This window comes from Pavona decussata, unplaced genomic scaffold (assembly GCF_977016875.1).
Source record: "Pavona decussata unplaced genomic scaffold, jaPavDecu1.1 SCAFFOLD_6, whole genome shotgun sequence".
NCBI classification, from domain to species: domain Eukaryota; kingdom Metazoa; phylum Cnidaria; class Anthozoa; order Scleractinia; family Agariciidae; genus Pavona; species Pavona decussata.
In genome coordinates this window covers 4,985,001-5,003,478 of record NW_028145430.1, presented here as the reverse complement: position 1 = coordinate 5,003,478, position 18,478 = coordinate 4,985,001, and the positions used below count along the sequence as shown (strand labels likewise).

Sequence of the window (18,478 nt, the reverse complement as noted above, 5' to 3'; positions counted from 1 at the left end):
TGCCTCCCAGTTTTTGCGACCTCGTATATTATATATGTCAAATTTCTATACAAGGACTTGAAAATGACTGATGATGAGTTGAAATGTTATTGTTTTTTTATTACTATAAGCCCAGTTGAAAGTAACCCAAAAAGTAGATCCTTCCAATAGTAAGCCTTCCCACATACATTGTCCACATTTGTGATATGACTAATGCTGAAATTATTACCTGTAGTAGTATTTGGCCGCTGTATATACTGAGTGGCAACATGGTTGCCCACATCATGAATGCTGTGACTATTGCACACAAACTGTCAGCTATAAATGATTTGCTGTAAAAAATTAATAATGTGACATATATTAGTGAGAGGCATAAATTTCAGTGCATTTCTGAGAGCGATGGAGAAACTTTAAGAAACTTCTTTGAGATCTGGTTGTAACAACTCATTTTAATCAAAGCGGTTTGTGTGCGAACTCGTGAGCTGAACAGGCGAATGAATTGCTTTTTCGCATTGTGTCAAGTTATTTGTTTCTTTGATTTCCATACCTAGACTATGTAGCAAAGAAACACCGCTATGGCCGTCCTAATCAGCGATTCGATAGATCCGCGTCATCAGTTTCACGTGCTTTTATTTTCAATCTTTTGACAGTGTGCTGGAAAGTCCTTGGGCTTGTAATCTGGACGTCCCGGGATCCACTCTCGGAAGGGAAACATTCTGTGTTATTTTTTCCCTTCTCTGCTTTTCCTTTCTCTTTTTTCAGACTCAGGTAATATGTTTTACCACATTTGCCTCACCGAACGTTGAACGCGCAGTTCCTTGTGTCAAAGTCGAACTTTTAGAAAATATCTGTTCGGTCACAGGACACATGAGAATTTGATTGCTACATTTTATGGGGAATAAATGTTGTTGGTTTTGAATACTAAATAAAGCAGGATTTTAGTGTGAAAGAAAACAAAAAGAATCGATGGTCAGCTCCCATTCTGTTTTCAGTTCCTGTAATTCTTTTTAAATGTCACAGGCTAACCTTAAGATCGAAACTAATCACAGGAAGATGTTTCTCAAACTTATGGTAATGGTAATGCATTTATACATTCAAATGCGGTTTACATCAGCATATGTCCATTAGCAACCTCATCCTACTCAACCAACCCATGAAATCATGAAACAGCACAAAGACAAGACCAGCACATCGGGAACTCCATGCCCTACTCTTTGCGATTAGTGTCTGGGTTCTTTAACGTCCCAAAGGGTTATGAACATTGAAGTGTTGTGAGACGGGGCCTACGGTTTATCGTCCTTATCCAAGGGGCTAGACTTGTTAATAATTCACTACCGAGAGGGTTGGAATATGATCCTAATTATTATAAAATTTAGTAAACTTTTGCTTTGAATTCTTCTAAGAAATATTAATGGGTTGAGAAGCTATATCAAACACTGGGAAGAGTTTTTCATCCGATTTCCAACCAATTCGAATTTGGTTTAAAAAAACATGGCTGCGTGTCAATTTTTCAAACTTCTCGGTGTTTGGAAATCGGATGAAACGCAGATTTTACACTTGAAATTGGTATTTGAGGAGACAAAAACTTATTGGGGCAAGGACGAGAACCATCAACAAACCTAACCCATATAATTATATTTGACGTCATGCCAGGGAATTAAGCTCAACATGACTAGTGGGAGGCAAGTGCCCTCTCCCCTGCTCCTTACCTTACTAAAGCCTACATCATCATTGAACACATGTGAGGTTAAAAGTCAAGAGAGGCACTCTATGTAAGGATTTATGTCTCCTATTGGAGTTAAAAGTGATTGCATATATACTATATACTTACTTGTAACTTATCAAAGCATCAGTGGTGATGACTAATGCACCACCGGCCACACCCACAAGAGCTATAGGGTTGAACTTCTGCACCAGGACTTGGCTTAGGAATGGTGCAAAACCACAGATGCTGTAAGAAACAAAATCATTATCGTTGAAGACCTGTTCAGATGTAATCACATATTGAAACAGAAGATGTTTCACCTGCACTGTTAGCCAGGAGGCACCTGAAGACATATCACTTAGGCACAAAATTCAAATTCAAAACTCAACTCAAACTTCCAGTATACCCATGGCCAACAAATAACCTTAATGAATGGTATAATGTACGCACGGCAACAAATTGATTCATTCATTGGCTCATCCAATTGTTTAATAATTTTTTCTCCAACATATCTTCACAGATTGCTAGGATTTAATTCAATGTTGAAGGCTCAGAGAAACTAGATTCTTCTGTACAGGTTTAGTCTTTGGGATCAGGAGATGCTACGTAACTCAAAAGTTACGCTCTGTATTTTGCCGTTGGGTTGTACTATTAAATGTAATTCAAAAAACTTTCTTATTGTTCACAGGTAATCTCTTATGCGAACAAATTCTTTTCTCTAGCATATCTCAATAGATCGTTATGCATAATATTATGTTAATAACTGAAAGCTAAGAGAATTAAGTACAATTTGCACATGATGATTTGGAAGTCAAGAGACATTTAATGGTTGAACAATTGTAGTGTTTCACCTCCTGATTGTACTAAAATGGTTGCGTCAATGTGTTAAGTGGCACTTGTTAAGCCAATGTCCCAGAGAGTAAATGACTCTTGATTATTTTTTTGCTTTCCGTATCTCTGAACTACTTTCACCATAATGAGCAGATTGTGTAGGGTTGACAAGAAACTAAAAGACAAAAGTCTCAACCAATGCAAAGAAGAGTGGTGTACTCAAACAAAGCAATACCAATAATGGCCACAAGGCATAAATTGAAATCAGTGGCTTCCATGAACATGAGGTACCTCACCTGTGGCCAAAATCATTCACAGCATCCTGCAGCCAATTTGACGAAGCAGCTTAAACAAGAAGAAATAAAGAAATCAGAAATCACTTAGACTATGTTGCAGGTATAGTTGGGAAGGAATGGGGGTGTGGGGTTGGTCGAGAAAAATAAACAGTACAGTTTTGTCTGTTTCACTTCCTTTAATTGCTTCTCCTTTGGTTTGCAAACTGGAACAACTTGTTATAACATAAACAGCAATACTGTATTGGTAAGATTCTCTCAGACTCCACAAAGCAGTCAGTGGACAAAAAATTAGTGATCTTGGTCAGACTGTTAAAGTGCCCCTAACCCTTCAACTTGTTTTCTTTAGGTAGATTTCCATATACTTGTGAATTGTTCGTGGCTAGTCTGACGCGGCGTTTCGTCTCGGCCAAGAGACTCTTCAGAGACCTTTAGAATTTGTAGGCAAACTCGTTGAGCATCACGCTCAAAGTCCCGTTCGCAAATTCAAGATGTTAGCAGTCTGGCCCTCTATCGCAGAAGGATTCCCAACCGCACGTACACGAGTTGAAATTTATACAATAAAGAATTGAAAAATTGTCAAATACTTGTGAATTGTTCTCTTGGCCGAGACGAAACGCCGCGTCAGACTAGCCACGAACAATTCACAAGTATTTGACAATTTTTCAATTCTTTATTGTATAACGTTCAAGGTTCTTTGGGGTCAGTCACGTTTTGAGTGGTTAAGATGTCCCCTAAACATGGAGGACTTTATCAATAATCATAGAAGCGATACATCAGCTAATCAATAAGAAATATTGCAAAAAAAGTAGAAAAAGACTTAATTTCTTATCACGAACAGATGATTAACCAATCTATCAACAAATTGATAGACAACGGAGACTTCAAGAAAGGTTGGAATGCAGCTTTAACCCACCGAGAGTACATTCTTCGCAAGGGAAATTGAAATTCTTGGAATGGACCATGCAATTAGGTCGCACCCCAACTAGCACAGGAGTAGGTCATCCTATCTATGCCTACACCAACTAACACCTTTGCTGTCAAGAAATTCCATGGACTCTGTGGATATTTTTGAGATTTGATTCCATACACACCACTTCAAACAGAAGCTCTGAGATACCTTCTTTGACCTTTGACCTTTGTGATTGTTTTGGGGTCCACGATAGGGCATTTGTTTACCTTGAAATGACTACATAACATTCATTAATTTAGTTCATTAATTAGCCTTATTTCTCGTATTCAATTATTATTTCTCATTTTCGATTTTGTTTGTGAAACAAGTTAGAGTCAATATGGCAAGATTTTGTTTCTAAGGTCAAATTTGCTGTGATCCATTTTTCCACCAAGCCTTTCCATTTACTACATACCCTTAAAATAACTCTAACCTTTGAAAACAAGTGTTAATTTGGGTTGTGTTTGTGTAAAGGATCCCTTGCCAGTCAACTCCGATGTAGAAAAAGCAATTCTGTCCTAAAATGATCAAGAAACTTGTTCATCACCATAACTTGGGTTGTGTTTGTGTAAAGGATCCCTTGCCAGTCAACTCCGATGTAGAAAAAGCAATTCTGTCCTAAAATGATCAAGAAACTTGTTCATCACTATAACTTAATTTGTATACCCCAGCTCACCTTGGGACACTAAACTAAAGGGCTTGTTTGTGACACCATATGTTACAAGTAAATGTAACAGTAATCCAACTGCTGTCACTGGAAGAAGGTTATCACTAGAAGAAACAAAAGAGGAAAACCCTTTTTAATTTCATAATTTATTGTTACACTATATCATAAAGTTACAAGTGCAAACTGAGATTTTAGAGACCCCATATACATTGATACACATGAGCAAGGGTTGCTCCTGACTCTACTCAGAAGTTTCTTTGTTCATTTATCATGTGTTTGGACTCTATATTTTTGTTGGCTAGTGTGCATCAAATGATCGTATTTGTAATTTTTTTTGTCAAGCCGGTAGGTGTGATTATTGTTGGAGCAAGGTTATTGTTGTGCAAGTATGATTTGACTCAATAACTCATCATTTAGTTGTGCATTTTTTATGTTGGGAAATGAGGTGTAACAGTGTTATCTGCCCACTGCTAATTTGTTGTGATTCGTAGCAGCAGTTTTCAAACACGGTGTTTTCTGGGGTTGCCTGAAAATTTGTGTAAACATGTCTATTCCTCTCATCCCACCATGTGAAAAGGACCTCAATTGAGAATGTAAATTTTAAGGGGAATGAGCAACCAGAACCACCTCCACAGGGAAATAGCAGATTAAATTTACTGGCAAGTTCACCTGATGTAGGTTATTTGGAAATAAAACAGGAACATAAATGGCCACTACCGATTCAGAAAGCTCAGGTTTCAATAAAGGAGACTGAGAGCAGAATTTGATGCCATCAAACAGGTGGTTTAGACTTTGTGAAAGGTCATGAATACCCAGAAGATAGATTACCTGTCTAGAAGATGACACTGGTAATTCAGCACTGCTGAATTTGATACAACATATGACTTTTTGTGTATTTCCCATACACTTTTTGACCATAAATAGTTATGACGACCAATAAGAATAAGAGCAGGTTTTCAGAGGTAGAAAGAGAATTTGTGCAGCACCTTAATGATACAATCTAGAAGATGGGGCGATCTGAATTTGCAGTATGTTCATGATGTTCCATCAATTAAATTATGGAATTAACACAGTTTTTCTTTCATATAAATTATGTCAATAAATGTTGGCCAAGAAGAAACAAATTAGAAAAAACATTCTATCACCCTAGGGAATCAAACCCAGACTATCATTACAAGAAGACTATAGTACACCAACAAAGCATGACTTTAGCAACTGGAATGTAATTTTTACAATTACAAGAAAATTGGCAAACAAATTATTAATAAACAAATTATGTAACTGAAAGTGCATTGCACAGTTTGGTTGAAACTTGATGAGGGGAGGCATTAAGGATAACTTACAAGTGTGTGTATATGCACTTTTAAAGGAGTAAGCATTAAATGACTATTATATTTGTACTTTAACTTGCAAACTTACGTAATAACTTCAGGAGGCATCAACAACCTTTCAATGCTGGAAAACAAATAATGAACAGAGAACAGATAAATCAGTGAGGTAGGGAATGATTGTTAGTAAATAAGTGACTATTAGTGACTATTTTTTCTCACAAAGGGACAAAAGTGAACTTACAATAAAACAAAGTTAGATCCATAAATTATTAGTATATGTCATTTTCCAAACCATATATAATAACAACTCTTCTAGCAGTAAAAGTTTATTACTCTTACCTTTCTTTCACAATAAACAGAGCTCCAAACATCACCAAAACAGTACTACTGAAAATTGCCAACACTTCAAACCTCTCATACCTGAAAACCAAAAAACCCTTAGTAATCTTGGTGTTATTGGTGGCAGGATGCCCTTGTGACGCTCTGTACCGTGTACATCGCTAAGAGCCGTCATCACTACTATTTACCAGCTAAGGGGAAATAGCACCATTAATTCAAAGCTAGAGAAACTAACATCAAATCTTGAGGAACTAAAAAGCTCAGTGAAGATTAATTTCTTCCACTACAATAAAGCGATAAAAAAAACCAGCTGAATACCTTGACACACTTCTTGATTTAGGCTTTAAGTGACTTATGACTAGAGCAACTTGCATTACTAATCACGCGAAAACTTTAATTGATCACATTTAGAGCTGGAGCTCCATGTGAAGGCGTGTGCACGGAGCCCCATTGGTAAGAAAAGTTGGTAACCCATCAATGCAAGAATTTTTGGTTATGACGACGTCACTTTCCATCGGTCTGTCCGTATGCCCGTAGAGCATCACGGGAAAACCAATGTGAATGGCATCGCCACCGCCAGTAGGGTGCCACGAAGAAACAGCTGCTGCCAGCAGCGTGTCCCCATGCCAAGCTCATAGAGGGTAGATTAGCAAGGGAAAGTGGTTGTGGCCACTGTTGCTCACCCAAGCTAAACGAACCCGGCATCGCTTCAGTGTGGGACTGAAGGGTTTGTGCCAGTAACACTTGTCCCCATGATTCTGGAACAGAATCCTCCCACACTGAGGCTGCTAAAAGAGCTGTTTGGAAATCAAATGGGTTTCCCTACCGGAATGGTGCAAGGCAGCATTCTGTTAGTAGCCTCAGACAAGATTGTGCACTAAATCTAAGTCTAAGGTAATGCTAACTAAAAAAGTTCAAAGTCACAGAGCGGGCCAAAGGCCTTGTAATGACCACAACGGTAAAAAAAACTCCAGCATTCCGTAATAATAACACGCTTTATTGAAAGAAAACGAAAACTGCCTCCAAAAGATGCGGCGAAGAAACTGCTAAACAGCGTAGCGATGAAGTGACACGGTGAAGTGAAGCGGAGTGAAGCGAAGCGGTTAAAAATTTGTTGCGGAGCTGGGTGCAAACCAAAGTAACTGGAAAAAACCGACTGTCCTGAATCATATAGCGGACGAACAAACTTGTAGGTTGACAAACTGCTCTCGCGGTGAAGAGATATATTAACACTAAAACGGCCAAAAAATTCTATATAAACTGCCAAGACTTGTGAACAAAAATGTGAATAAATAACACTAAATTACGCAACTACAAATACCGCACGCACGAGATATAGACAAGAACATTCCTACACAAAATAACACAATAACCTAAATGACTACGCGTTTAGTTTCTACACCGGCCCCTAAGTGTTGAAACACGGGCGAAAACACTTACAATTATTATAATAAACTAAACGACCCTAAATAAAAAGACTTGTACATTGCAAGATAGCGATAGCTAAATAAAGCTGGGGACGCGAGACTAACTAGGGTAATAACGCAAAAGACTAGACGCGAGACTACACGCGTGTGAATAATCGCAAACTACCCGAAAACCAGTACAAGAAAATGTTCATTTCTATTTCAATTACGTGTCCGGTTGTAATCCGTACTAAGCTCTCGCTGAAATCCTTAAAGTTCATATCACACAGTGTCTTCTCTTTCAACAGTGAGACAAAGCTTGTCAACTGGTCTTTCAAGAACGCCAGATTTAACCTTTACTTTCGCTCGACGAACCAGGCCTTTGCTGTCCGGAAACACGTCGACAACCTTTCCGAGAGGCCACAAATTACGGTGCGAATTTTCCACGGCAACAAGCACCACATCCTCAACAGCTAAATTTCTTCTGGGGCGTAGCCATTTTTGCCTGCTTTGAAGAAGAGGCAAGTACTCTTTGGTCCATCTTTTCCAAAGATGTCTGCTAGATACTGGACCTGTCTCCACCTTCGTCGTGACAGAAGATCCTCTTTACGGAACAGCCCTGGTGGCATTGAAGGCTCAGAGCGTAGTAGCGGCAAGTGGTTTGGTGTCAAAGGCTCCTGATCCCGCGGGTCACTGGAAATAGTGGTAATCGGACGACCGTTCAAAATACTTTCAACCTCGCACATCAAGGTGGCTAGACTTTCATCGTCGGTGATTTGTTCCCGGAGAAGGGCTCGTAGAATCTTCCGGGTTGTTCGAATACATCTCTCCCAAACACCGCCAAAATGCGAGCCGTGAGGAGGATTAAAAGACCACACGATTTCCTACTGTAACAGACTTTCGTGAATTTTCTCTTGATTCCATGCCTTTACGGATTTGCGGAGTTCTTTCTCGCCACTTGTAAAATTTGTGCCGTTATCTGAACGGATCTCCTTGACCTGGCCTCTCCTTGCCATAAACCTTCTAAGCGCCAACAGGAACGAATCGGTGTCAAGACTGTGTGCGACTTCGATATGTACAGCACGAACCGCAAGACAGGTGAAAATGACCCCGTATCTTTTAGCAAGGCCTCGCCCACGCCGCACTTGAAAAGGGCCAAAGCAATCGACACCAACGCGAGTGAAGGGTGGTTGATCTGGGGTTAGGCGATCCACTGGAAGATCTGCCATCTTCTGCTCGCACGCAGGACCTTGGCGACGCCGACAATTTACACACCTCGACAACACCCTCTTAACTGCGGATCCTGCCTTTACAATCCAGAATCGTTCGCGTAGAAGACTCAGCACGTATTCTTTACCAGAATGTCCGGAGATCTGATGATAGTGCTCGACTAGCAAGTTGGACACATGATCGTTCTTTGGCAGGATAATCTGGTGCTTAGAGTCAAACGGCTGTGATGCTAGATCCAGTCTCCCGCCGACACGCAGAAGACCATCAATCAGAACTGGATCCAGTCTCCGAAGGCAACTATTCTTCTTGACGTGCGGCACACCATTGCTTGCAGATTGGGTTAGTGAGTGGAACTCTTCGGGGAAATGATGTTGCTGGACACACTTTAAAATCTCCAATTCTGCTGTCTTTATTTCTTGAACGGTGATAGGCGGTTTGGGCGTAGCTGGAGTGGACTTCGTGACCTTCTTGCCTGTACTAGCCATCAGCAAACTTTCACGGTAGCGAAGGAACCAAGCAATCGACTTCTTCAGGCGAAACCAAGAGGAGGTTCTCTGAAAATACTCCACTAAAGGACAGAAGGGCTGTGCCAATGACGTCACGTTGGCCTTAGCGTTCACCTTCACCTCTGGATCCGTATCCGGAACACTGCCCAGCGATAAAGGATCAGGGGGCCAAAACTCTTTTGGCATCCAGAGAAACTCCGGCCCCTTTATCCAACGCTCGGAGTTAAGAAGAGCCTCCGCTGATAACCCTCTTGAAAGGTCGTCAGCAGGGTTAAGATCTCCTCCCACGTGCCTCCACTGGTCCGGGTGAGACCCGTCTCGCACCATGGCTATACGATTGGCCACGAACGTGTGGAACCGCTTGTTCTCATTCTTTATGTAACGCAACACAGACGTGCTGTCCGTCCAGAAGGTTGACGCATCGGTTAGCGGCAATTCGAGCTCTCTCTTCAAAACTTTATCCAAACGGACCGAAACTGTTGCGGCCGAAAGCTCTAAACGTGGAACTGTTACTTGCTTGAGGGGCACCAGGCGTGACTTCCCTTGGAGAATGGTACAGTGAATTCTGCCTTTGCTATCGACCAGACGTAGATACGAAACTGATCCGAAACCAATTTCCGAAGCATCCGAAAAGTGGTGAAGCTGACTGGATGCGATGTCCTTAAAGTCGGCTGGTTTAAAGCAGCGATCTATCGTAAGCTGTGACAACTTAGGGAGGTCCACTAGCCATCCTTGCCAACGTACGCCGTGTTCTGTAGGCACTTCGTCGTCCCAACCCAACTTTAAGCGACATAGGTCCTGCAAAATCTTCTTAGCAGTCAAGACGAAGGGTGCAACGAAACCAAAAGGGTCAAAGATTGATCCTACCACAGACAAAATGCCTCTACGGGTAGGAGGCTTGGACTTGAGATTAACATCAAAACCGAATGTGTCGCCCTCTATTCGCCACTGGACACCAAGTGCGTGTTCGACTGGTAACTCGTCTTTCTGAAGGTCTAGCTTCTTGATTTCTTGTGCGCGCTCTTTCACAGGAATGCTTTCTAGAACTTCTCGGCTGGAGCTGATCCACTTTGTCAATCGGAAACCTCCTCGCTGCGACAGACTACACAACTCATTGACATGCGCAATAGCATCCTTAACTGACGGGAGCGACTTAAGGCAGTCATCGACGTAAAAGTTCCGTTTGATCGTATTCGTCACATCAGAGGAGAAGTGCTGGACATTATCATCGGCTGTTTTACGAAGGGCAAAATTGGCACAGGCAGGCGAAGACACTGCACCGAACAGATGGACGGTCATCTGGTATTCCGCCAATGCGCGTGACAAATCGCCATCCGGCCACCACAAGAAACGAAGAAATGAACGATCACATTCTGGAACTCTAACTTGGTGGAACATTGCCTCGATGTCCGCCATTACTGCAACGCGTTCCTGACGAAATCTTGTTAGGACACCCAGGAGAGAATTTGTGAGATCTGGTCCTTTCAACAGCAGATCATTGAGGGACTTTCCCTTGTACTTTGCCGAACAGTCGAAGACGACACGAATTTTCCCAGGCTTATGCGGGTGATAAACTCCATGGTGAGGGATGAACCATGTCTTGCCTTCGCAGGCTGACTCCTTCTGTTGCACAGGAACCCTTTGGGCGTAACCTTTTGCGACAATGTCCCGAACGAAGACTTTGTAGTCGTCGAGCAACTTCGGGTTCTTCTCCAACTTCCTCTTCAGCCACATAGAACGCTGTTCTGCTTGAACTCGATTGTTTGGAACTGGATGCTGACGGTTTCTGAAAGGTAAGGCGATTTCGTAATGGCCGTCCTTCAGCTCTGCGGATTCCTCTACGCTTTCCATGAAACGGCGCTCATCTTGGGAAAGTTCAGTCTGGCTATCAGCAATCGACTCACCGAAGTCGCGGTTGTAGAAGTGTTGTACCATCTGGTGCAGCTCAGTGTCGGCCTTAATAAAGAAATTCGAAGAACGAGAACCACGAAGACAACGGGTCAACGGGCCGTTAACCGCCCATCCGACGCTTGTTCGCGAGGCGTAAGGGCCGCCATCTTGACTATGCTTTACTTCCAAAGGATCTAGAACCTCAGGGACGTCACTTGCTATGAGCAGACCAATCTCTGCATCAACTTTGGGCAGGTGCACTCCGCTTAGGTGTGGCCATTTATCAACGTCATCCTGAGTGGGTATATCCTCTCTCGACACAGGTATGCTGGGTCTTGTGTACAGTGTTGGGAGGTCAATGAAAACGTTCTCGTCCAGATCGGAGATGGTAAGATCCGTAACAACAAAACTGTCCTCAAGACTGTCCTTCTTTTCCAATGTTGTTAGAAAAATTGTAGTTTTTGGACCACTCACTCCTAGCTGCCTCATCAAGGTCTCGGTGCAAAACGTGGAGGAACTACCGCTGTCCAGAAAGGCTTAGGTGACTGTCGGCGTTTTACTCCCTTTGATCCAGACTTTCACCGGAACCACAGCCATGCCTGTCCTTGAGAGGCATTCATTATTGGCAGTCTTGATTTTTCCATCTGGGTTTACCAAAGCGTTCTGAACGCGCACGACTCCCTCGCGTGCCGACGGATTGGCGGGTGGATTTTCAGCTTGTTGCTTTCGAGCTACAGAGTTCGTGTGTAGGACTGCAGGATGCTTCTTAGTACAGTTAGGAAACGTACACGATTTTCTCCCAGGGCAATTCTTTGCGGCGTGATCACTGGACAGACAACCAAAGCAGAGGCCTTTGGACTTCAGGAACTCTATTCGGTCCATGTACGGACGATTTCTAAGAGAGATGCAGTTCTCTAGGGTGTGACCAGCATGGCAATATAGACACGATACTTCTCCTACTGAAGGGGGTGTACCACGAGCGGGTGCAAAACCGGTAGGTGCATTCTGGCTACTTCCCACTTGTGCAGCAAAACTAAGTTCTCCGGCTCTTTACGTAAGAGATCCTTTCTGCAAACGGCCGTCTCGCCTATCCAACTTGGGTTTCGTATCTTCAACAATACTTCCAAACATGGGATTAGTGACTACTCTGGCTTCATGATCCACGAACTCGACGAAATCGCGGAACCGTATAGCTCTTGTTTCAGTCTCCATGATATCATCGACCAAGCGGCGCCATCTTACTCTCAAATTGAAAGGCAGCTCCAGGACTAGTTTCCGTACAGTGTCTGGTTGTTCAAGCTTGGTCAGGTGACCACTGCCCTCCATGGCGTTTTTGCATCTCATAAGGAAAAGGGAGAACCTGTTGAGCCCCACGGCGTCCTCAGCCTTCACCTCCGGCCAATTCAAGGCCTTGCTCTCGTACGCAGCTACGACGCGGAAGTCGTTCCCGAACTTCTTTTTCATCAGGCGCCTAGCTTCAGGGTATCCCCTATCAGGAGGGAGAAACTGGCAGGATCTCACGAGCTCCTTTACGTCACCACTAGTAAACTGTTCAAGGTAGTACAGCCTCTCGCTACTGCTCGAAGTTTTGGACTCAATTATGTTCTCAAAGGCTCTGATAAAGGGACCGTACTCCATGGGACTGCCGTCAAAAATAGGAACTTTGGGATGGGGAAGTGAACTTTTCTTTTGTTGCATCGCAAGCATCTCCACGATCTTGTTCTGTTGTCGCTGTAATGCGTTTTGGTGTTGGTGTAACTCCAGCATCTCATGAAAAGCCCTCTCACTAGGCGAAGACAGCGCACCGGACTGATTAGAACCAGAAAGAGACCCATCATTGTTGGTGACTAACAGACGCTGGGGCCATTCCTGCGCTTCTGGGTTCATAGTGGAGTGACCTTGAGCAACTGGTGCTGACGAAGTTCGTCTCGGATGACTGGTTTCCAACGTGACCGGACTTGGAACGATCAAACGCGGATTAGATTCTGCGCTGGCTGGGTTTGGAACAGCTAAAGGCCGATTCGCGTCCACTTTATCAGGATCTGCAGCAGCTATATGCGGATCAGGTTCCATAAACCCGGGACTTGGAAGAACCACGCGCGGATTAGGGTCCACCACGGACGCTAAAGCTTGTTCTCTGGCTTGTGATTTGGCAATTTCAGTCTCCAAAGACAAAAGCTTTTCCTCTTGCTTGAGACGGAACCTTTGCTCTTCTAGAAATTGGCGCTTCTTAAGAACTGCTGCTTCTGCTTATAACTCCGCAGTACGCGCTGCCTCCTACGCTCTTACCACGGACAGGGATGAACAACTGCTCTCGCGCGAACCACGGCTACAGCTCGAACGCCCGGGTCTTCTTGAAGATTTAGAGGCGAACCGAAAACCACCATTGCTCGCCGAATCATCCGGACTAACTTGAGAGTTTAACCGAACCGCTTCTTCAGTTCTTACGATCCATTCTTGGACCCGCCGGAAAAAGTCGTCCCTTCGTACAACCTCACGATCAAAAGATTCTTGGCACCTCGCGATGCATGTCTCGTCTTGAACGTACGATAAGTAAAGAATGTGCGCTTCTTTAAAGGCCTCGAAAGCAGCGGTAAAATCGGTTTACTTTTCCTTCACGAGATCAATGTTCTCCTCGTTTGAAAGCAACGTATCGATTTCATTCAACCTGGCGGTGACAGTCGATAAGTGGCCCGATCTAGAATTCTTGAGGCGAAGAAGCCTTTCGTTCAAGACGTCTTCATCAACTGCCGACATCGGAACTTGAATAACTCGGGTGTAACAATTTTTTAACGATGTAACGACCACAACAGTAAAAGAAACTCCAGCATTCCGTAATAATAACACGCTTTATTGAAAGAAAACGAAAACTGCCTCCAAAAGATACGGCGAAGAAACTGCTAAACAGCGTAGCGATGAAGTGACACGGTGAAGTGAAGCGGAGTGAAGCGAAGCGGTTAAAAATTTGTTGCGGAGCTGGGTGCAAACCAAAGTAACTGGAAAAAACCGACTGTCCTGAATCATATAGCGGACGAACAAACTTGTAGGTTGACAAACTGCTCTCGCGGTGAAGAGATATATTAACACTAAAACGGCCAAAAAATTCTATATAAACTGCCAAGACTTGTGAACAAAAATGTGAATAAATAACATTAAATTACGCAACTACAAATACCGCACGCACGAGATATAGACAAGAACATTCCTACACAAAATAACACAATAACCTAAATGACTACGCGTTTAGTTTCTACAGGCCTAGGTCATGGTGTACAAAGGTACTATTCTCTAAGAAGGAAAAATGGGTAAATGTGCATAGTGTTCATGTGTTTAAGGTGTCCCTTGCATCTATGGGTCAAAGGTTGAGGACTTCTGAGAAGAAATGTGGTTTTGATGGCAGGTAGCCATGATTGCAGGTACTTCCAGGATGGTAGTGTGAGGAAGATGAATATATCTTTCGTAGGCGTCAGATCACCACCGACCAAGTATCTTAAAGCGCCAGGATGGGAGGCCAGCAGCAGTTGTTGCGGCCCCAATACGGAAGCTGTGGGTGTTGTAGTGGCTGGGTTTAAGGCCACAGAGGTTAAGTAGGGTATGTAGGTACGAGGCCAGGGTTCGGTGTGTAAGAAAGCTGCCATCCTGGAATTGGTAGAGAGGGGTCTGTACACTATGCCCTGGTGTTTGAAGTATGAATTCTCTAACTGCAGATACCGCCGCACATATGTTAGAATGGGACTTGGCGATGGTGACCAGAGCAGTTTGCCGAAATGGATCTGTCTTGGATTTTTTAATGCAGCCTTTAAGGTGTTGAGGGTTGTTGATGTCAGGAACAAGGTAATGTCCTGGTGGGTGAGGTGGATGTTGTGGTCGAAAGGACCATTACATGTTAGTTCACTGCACCTCAAAAAGCGAAAAAAAGGCCAGGGTAAATGTGGCCCAGAGCATAACGGTATCTACGTCCAGCGAGTAGTCAGGGTCAAGTTGATTGCGGATCTAATGCAATAAAGGAAGGGTAATAGGCTTCCAGTTGCGCCTAGGAGACCACTGGACACGTTTGATCCTTTGAAAGGTGTTTTGGAGACGGGGCATGGTGGCGAAATTGAGGCTGCAGTTGAACTTGACATGTTAATTTTGTATCGCAGGTAAGTAAACCAGGCGCGTAGCTAAGGTTTCGATAGGGGTGTTCGTTGAGCCCCAAATCTTGCTGAGCGCTGGAGGCGCTCTTACTAGGGGGGTCCGGGGGCATGCTCGCCCGGAAATTTTTGAAAATCTAGGTTCCCAGAAACTTCATTTCCTGCATTTTGAGACCCATTTTAGGCAAATCACAATTTTGTTTTACAGCAGCTTTTTAAGCTATATACATCATTTCGGCGGCATAATTGTTTCAACTTAAACAAGAAAGTTCAATGTACATTCCGCGCCCTGTCAAGTTCTAATAGCTATTCGACCTGCTGATAGTCATACACCAAGCTGGTAAACTGCATCATTCTTGGGTGTGGGCCTTCGAACAAATTGACTATCTCGTCAAGATTGACAGGCATATCATATTTGATATGCATTAGAGCCAGGGCGGGAAGCCTACTCTCTCCCATGGTACACCTCATGTAGTTGTAGTTCACAAGTGAATGTTCTCAGGCGAACTTGTACGTAATTGCCCGTGAAACTCAACAAGGCTTGAACTATTAAGTTTGAAGTGAATCTCCTTTCAGAACAATGCCGCATTCAGAGAACAAAACGTATCGCAAAGCATGCTTTTCTATGGCTTTTTCGGGCGGATGCAGTTTTACCGCAAAATGAAACGTCATTGAAATTAATCTCCAAGGGTTCTTGACAATTTTTATTTTTACTGTGGATAAGACATAAGGCCTAAAGAACGGGTTTATATCTCTATTTTTCTTTGGTTGATGTATTTCGACGACAGGAACTTTATCTAAAAGTTTTTCTTCGGCCATTATTGATCTTCAAAGGGGGTTCGTTCGAACCCCTCGAACTCCCCCTCCTACGCGCCTGTAAACCTTAATAGTATGATACTTAACATAATCAGCTTAGTGAGATACAAAATATATTAAATGTAACCTCTCTAGCAGGGAGCAAAGGGGTAGATTGGGTTACAAGACCATACTTGAGGCAAAATAAAATAAACTGCTTTTCGTCTAAAGCATACGTTTGTCTAGCGGCAGGTGCGAGGGAACCCCAGAGGTATCCAGAGACCTTGGATGTTAAATATTGATCAGGTATTCCAGCGATGACGATGGGGTAGCCAGTAGACGAGGCTTCTGGCATTGTCAATAGTGACATATTGTATGGAATAGTCCTCAATAGGGATATTTCCATTTATGCTTGAGGTGGAGTTTTTGGGGTAAGAGAGGTGAAAAATGGTGCGCCACTTCCTTGAGTTTTTCTTGGGGACCAGACCTAAAGGGGAGATGCAAAGGTTTTTGAAAGGAGAGGAGAGAAAAGGCCCAGCAGTATGGCCATTAAGGACTTCTGACAAAAGGTTCTCTTCAAGAATGTTCAGGAGTAAAATGGCTGTTCGTAGGTTGGGATAGGATGGGTGGGTGCGGGGTCCCGAATAGCTGATCCAAAAACCTTCCCTTAACCCTCGGCATAGAGAGGATACAAAGGAATCATCTGGGTGGCCCTTTAAGGTAAAATTCAAGTAGGTCAACAATAACTGAAGTGCTAGGTTTAAGAGTTGATAAAAATTTATTGCCGTCTGTGATTACTTGACTTTGAAGCCTTTTCAGGGCTCTGGGTGGTGCTGGAGGTGGCAGTTGCAGTTGGGGTATGAGCAGTGGTGGGCATAGAGGCAGGGCATCCTGGTACAGGGGTCTCCCCGGTTGTAATTACGGCAAGGGTCTGACTTCTTCCTGGAGGAAGATAATGGGCAAGCATGAAAGAGGTGATTGGCTCCCCCACAGGTAAAACAAGCAGAGCGGAGAGACCTGTAAATTTTGCGAGGTATAACTGGGGATCTATCTTACTCCAAGCTAAAGTTGGGTCCCATGCGGCCCTTCTCCTAAAGTCAATATCATAGGACAGCCAGGAGAGGCCTAAGAATTTTATGTGTGCAGACTGGATGATGGAGAGGTACGCGAACATATCCACCGTGCGATGTGGAAAAGAGGAAAGTCAAAAACAGAAAAGACTGACCACCAGCGATCAAAAGAATTGACCGGTACCTTCTTAGGTCTCCACTGGCTGCCGTTTGGAAATGAAATAGGTAAGGACTAGCCATTAAAAGTCAAGGTAAGTAAATTGGTACTATTTGAATTAACAGTGGAGTTTTCAGGGAGCAGCGAGGTGGTTGTAAGCTAGCCATTTTACTATCGACGACTGCTAATACGATAGTGGTGATTTGGTCAATGTTTACTGATCGCGGGGTCTCATGGATCGACAGTTCAGTTTGATTAGGTGATAACGTATCAGCGCTAACAGTTGGCAAAACTTTGGTGTTGTCGGCTGGAGCTTCGTTGACTTCTTATTCTCCAGACTGTGACGGTGTCACAGTGGTTCGGGAAGACCGGGAAGACTTGCAGCGTTTCGACCGCAGGGCTGGCCCGCGGTTGTTAGGACGCTTTTAATCGTGCAATTAGTTGGGCACATTGGCCCGTAAGTTGCAGATTCTTTGCTGGCATAGCAGCCGAAGGACTTCATCTATCAGGCGGTCGTAATCCATGAATAAATGGGAAATAGCACACAGAGAAAGGGCAAAAGACGAGTTGTAAAAACTATGGAAAAACACCTTTCACAATCACTGGAAGATGTGAGGAAAACCTTGTGTTCAAGCAGTTAACTAGGTTGTAAACAAGGTGAACGTGATCGGCCCACAAGAGAGGCTAATATTATTGGTCGATGGGTAGCGTGCACATGCTATTTATTGTTAGTATAAATCTACTGATGTTCTATCACGAATGCCGTTCTCTGATTGGCTACGCTACTCGCTATCTATTCTGTAATAGATAGTGAGTAGCGATTTTCAACAAAATGGCGCCCGCTTCTTCGCGTTTTCGAAGTGTCTGCGATGAGGAAATAGATAATTTACTTGTTTAGTATTGAACAACTAGTAGATTTATACTAAAACAATTAGATTATTCGCTCTCGATTTCTATGCGTGATAGTTGATTCGGGCTTCGCCCTCATCAACTATCACGCGATAGAAATCTCGAGCTCATAATCTAATTGTTAAATATAATTGCCTGCCAGAAATAGTGGCATTGTATAACGATACACAGTACAAAGAAAATGCTCGCAGGAAAAATACTTGAAAGAATCAAGCGCGGGAAAGTCAATTGAGTTAAACATTAACTTCCATTTATGCATCGGCAGAAACAGCCATTACATTTCTT

At 43.3% G+C, this 18,478-nt stretch overlaps 2 protein-coding genes across 5 annotated transcripts in view; both read right to left on the bottom strand.

The window, feature by feature from the left end:
- The window catches only part of LOC146489331 (zinc transporter 6-like), a 48,246-nt gene that overhangs the window by 20,759 nt on the left and 9,009 nt on the right, over positions 1-18,478 (bottom strand). For all 4 annotated transcript variants that reach the window (XM_085107846.1, XM_085107821.1, XM_085107837.1 and 1 more), the window contains exons 7-12: positions 6,098-6,178; positions 5,847-5,882; positions 4,437-4,531; positions 2,812-2,860; positions 1,811-1,930; positions 209-311 (exon numbers count right to left, since the gene is read on the bottom strand). In XM_085107846.1, coding sequence (XP_084963972.1) covers positions 209-311; positions 1,811-1,930; positions 2,812-2,860; positions 4,437-4,531; positions 5,847-5,882; positions 6,098-6,178 — 484 coding nt within the window. The remainder of the gene's footprint in view (positions 1-208; positions 312-1,810; positions 1,931-2,811; positions 2,861-4,436; positions 4,532-5,846; positions 5,883-6,097; positions 6,179-18,478) is intronic.
- On the bottom strand, positions 11,886-13,903 carry LOC146489332 (uncharacterized). Its single transcript, XM_085107699.1, has 2 exons — positions 13,623-13,903; positions 11,886-13,572 (listed from the first exon to the last, which is right to left on the bottom strand). Exon 2 carries the CDS (start codon positions 13,200-13,202, stop codon positions 12,180-12,182), a length of 1,023 nt encoding a protein of 340 aa, XP_084963825.1. The 5' UTR covers positions 13,203-13,572; positions 13,623-13,903; the 3' UTR covers positions 11,886-12,179.

Bases quoted from the DNA above. Each gene is read 5' to 3' on its own strand.
- LOC146489332 (XM_085107699.1), bottom strand. From the start codon at position 13,202: ATGGAACCTGATCCGCATATAGCTGCTGCAGATCCTGATAAAGTGGAC.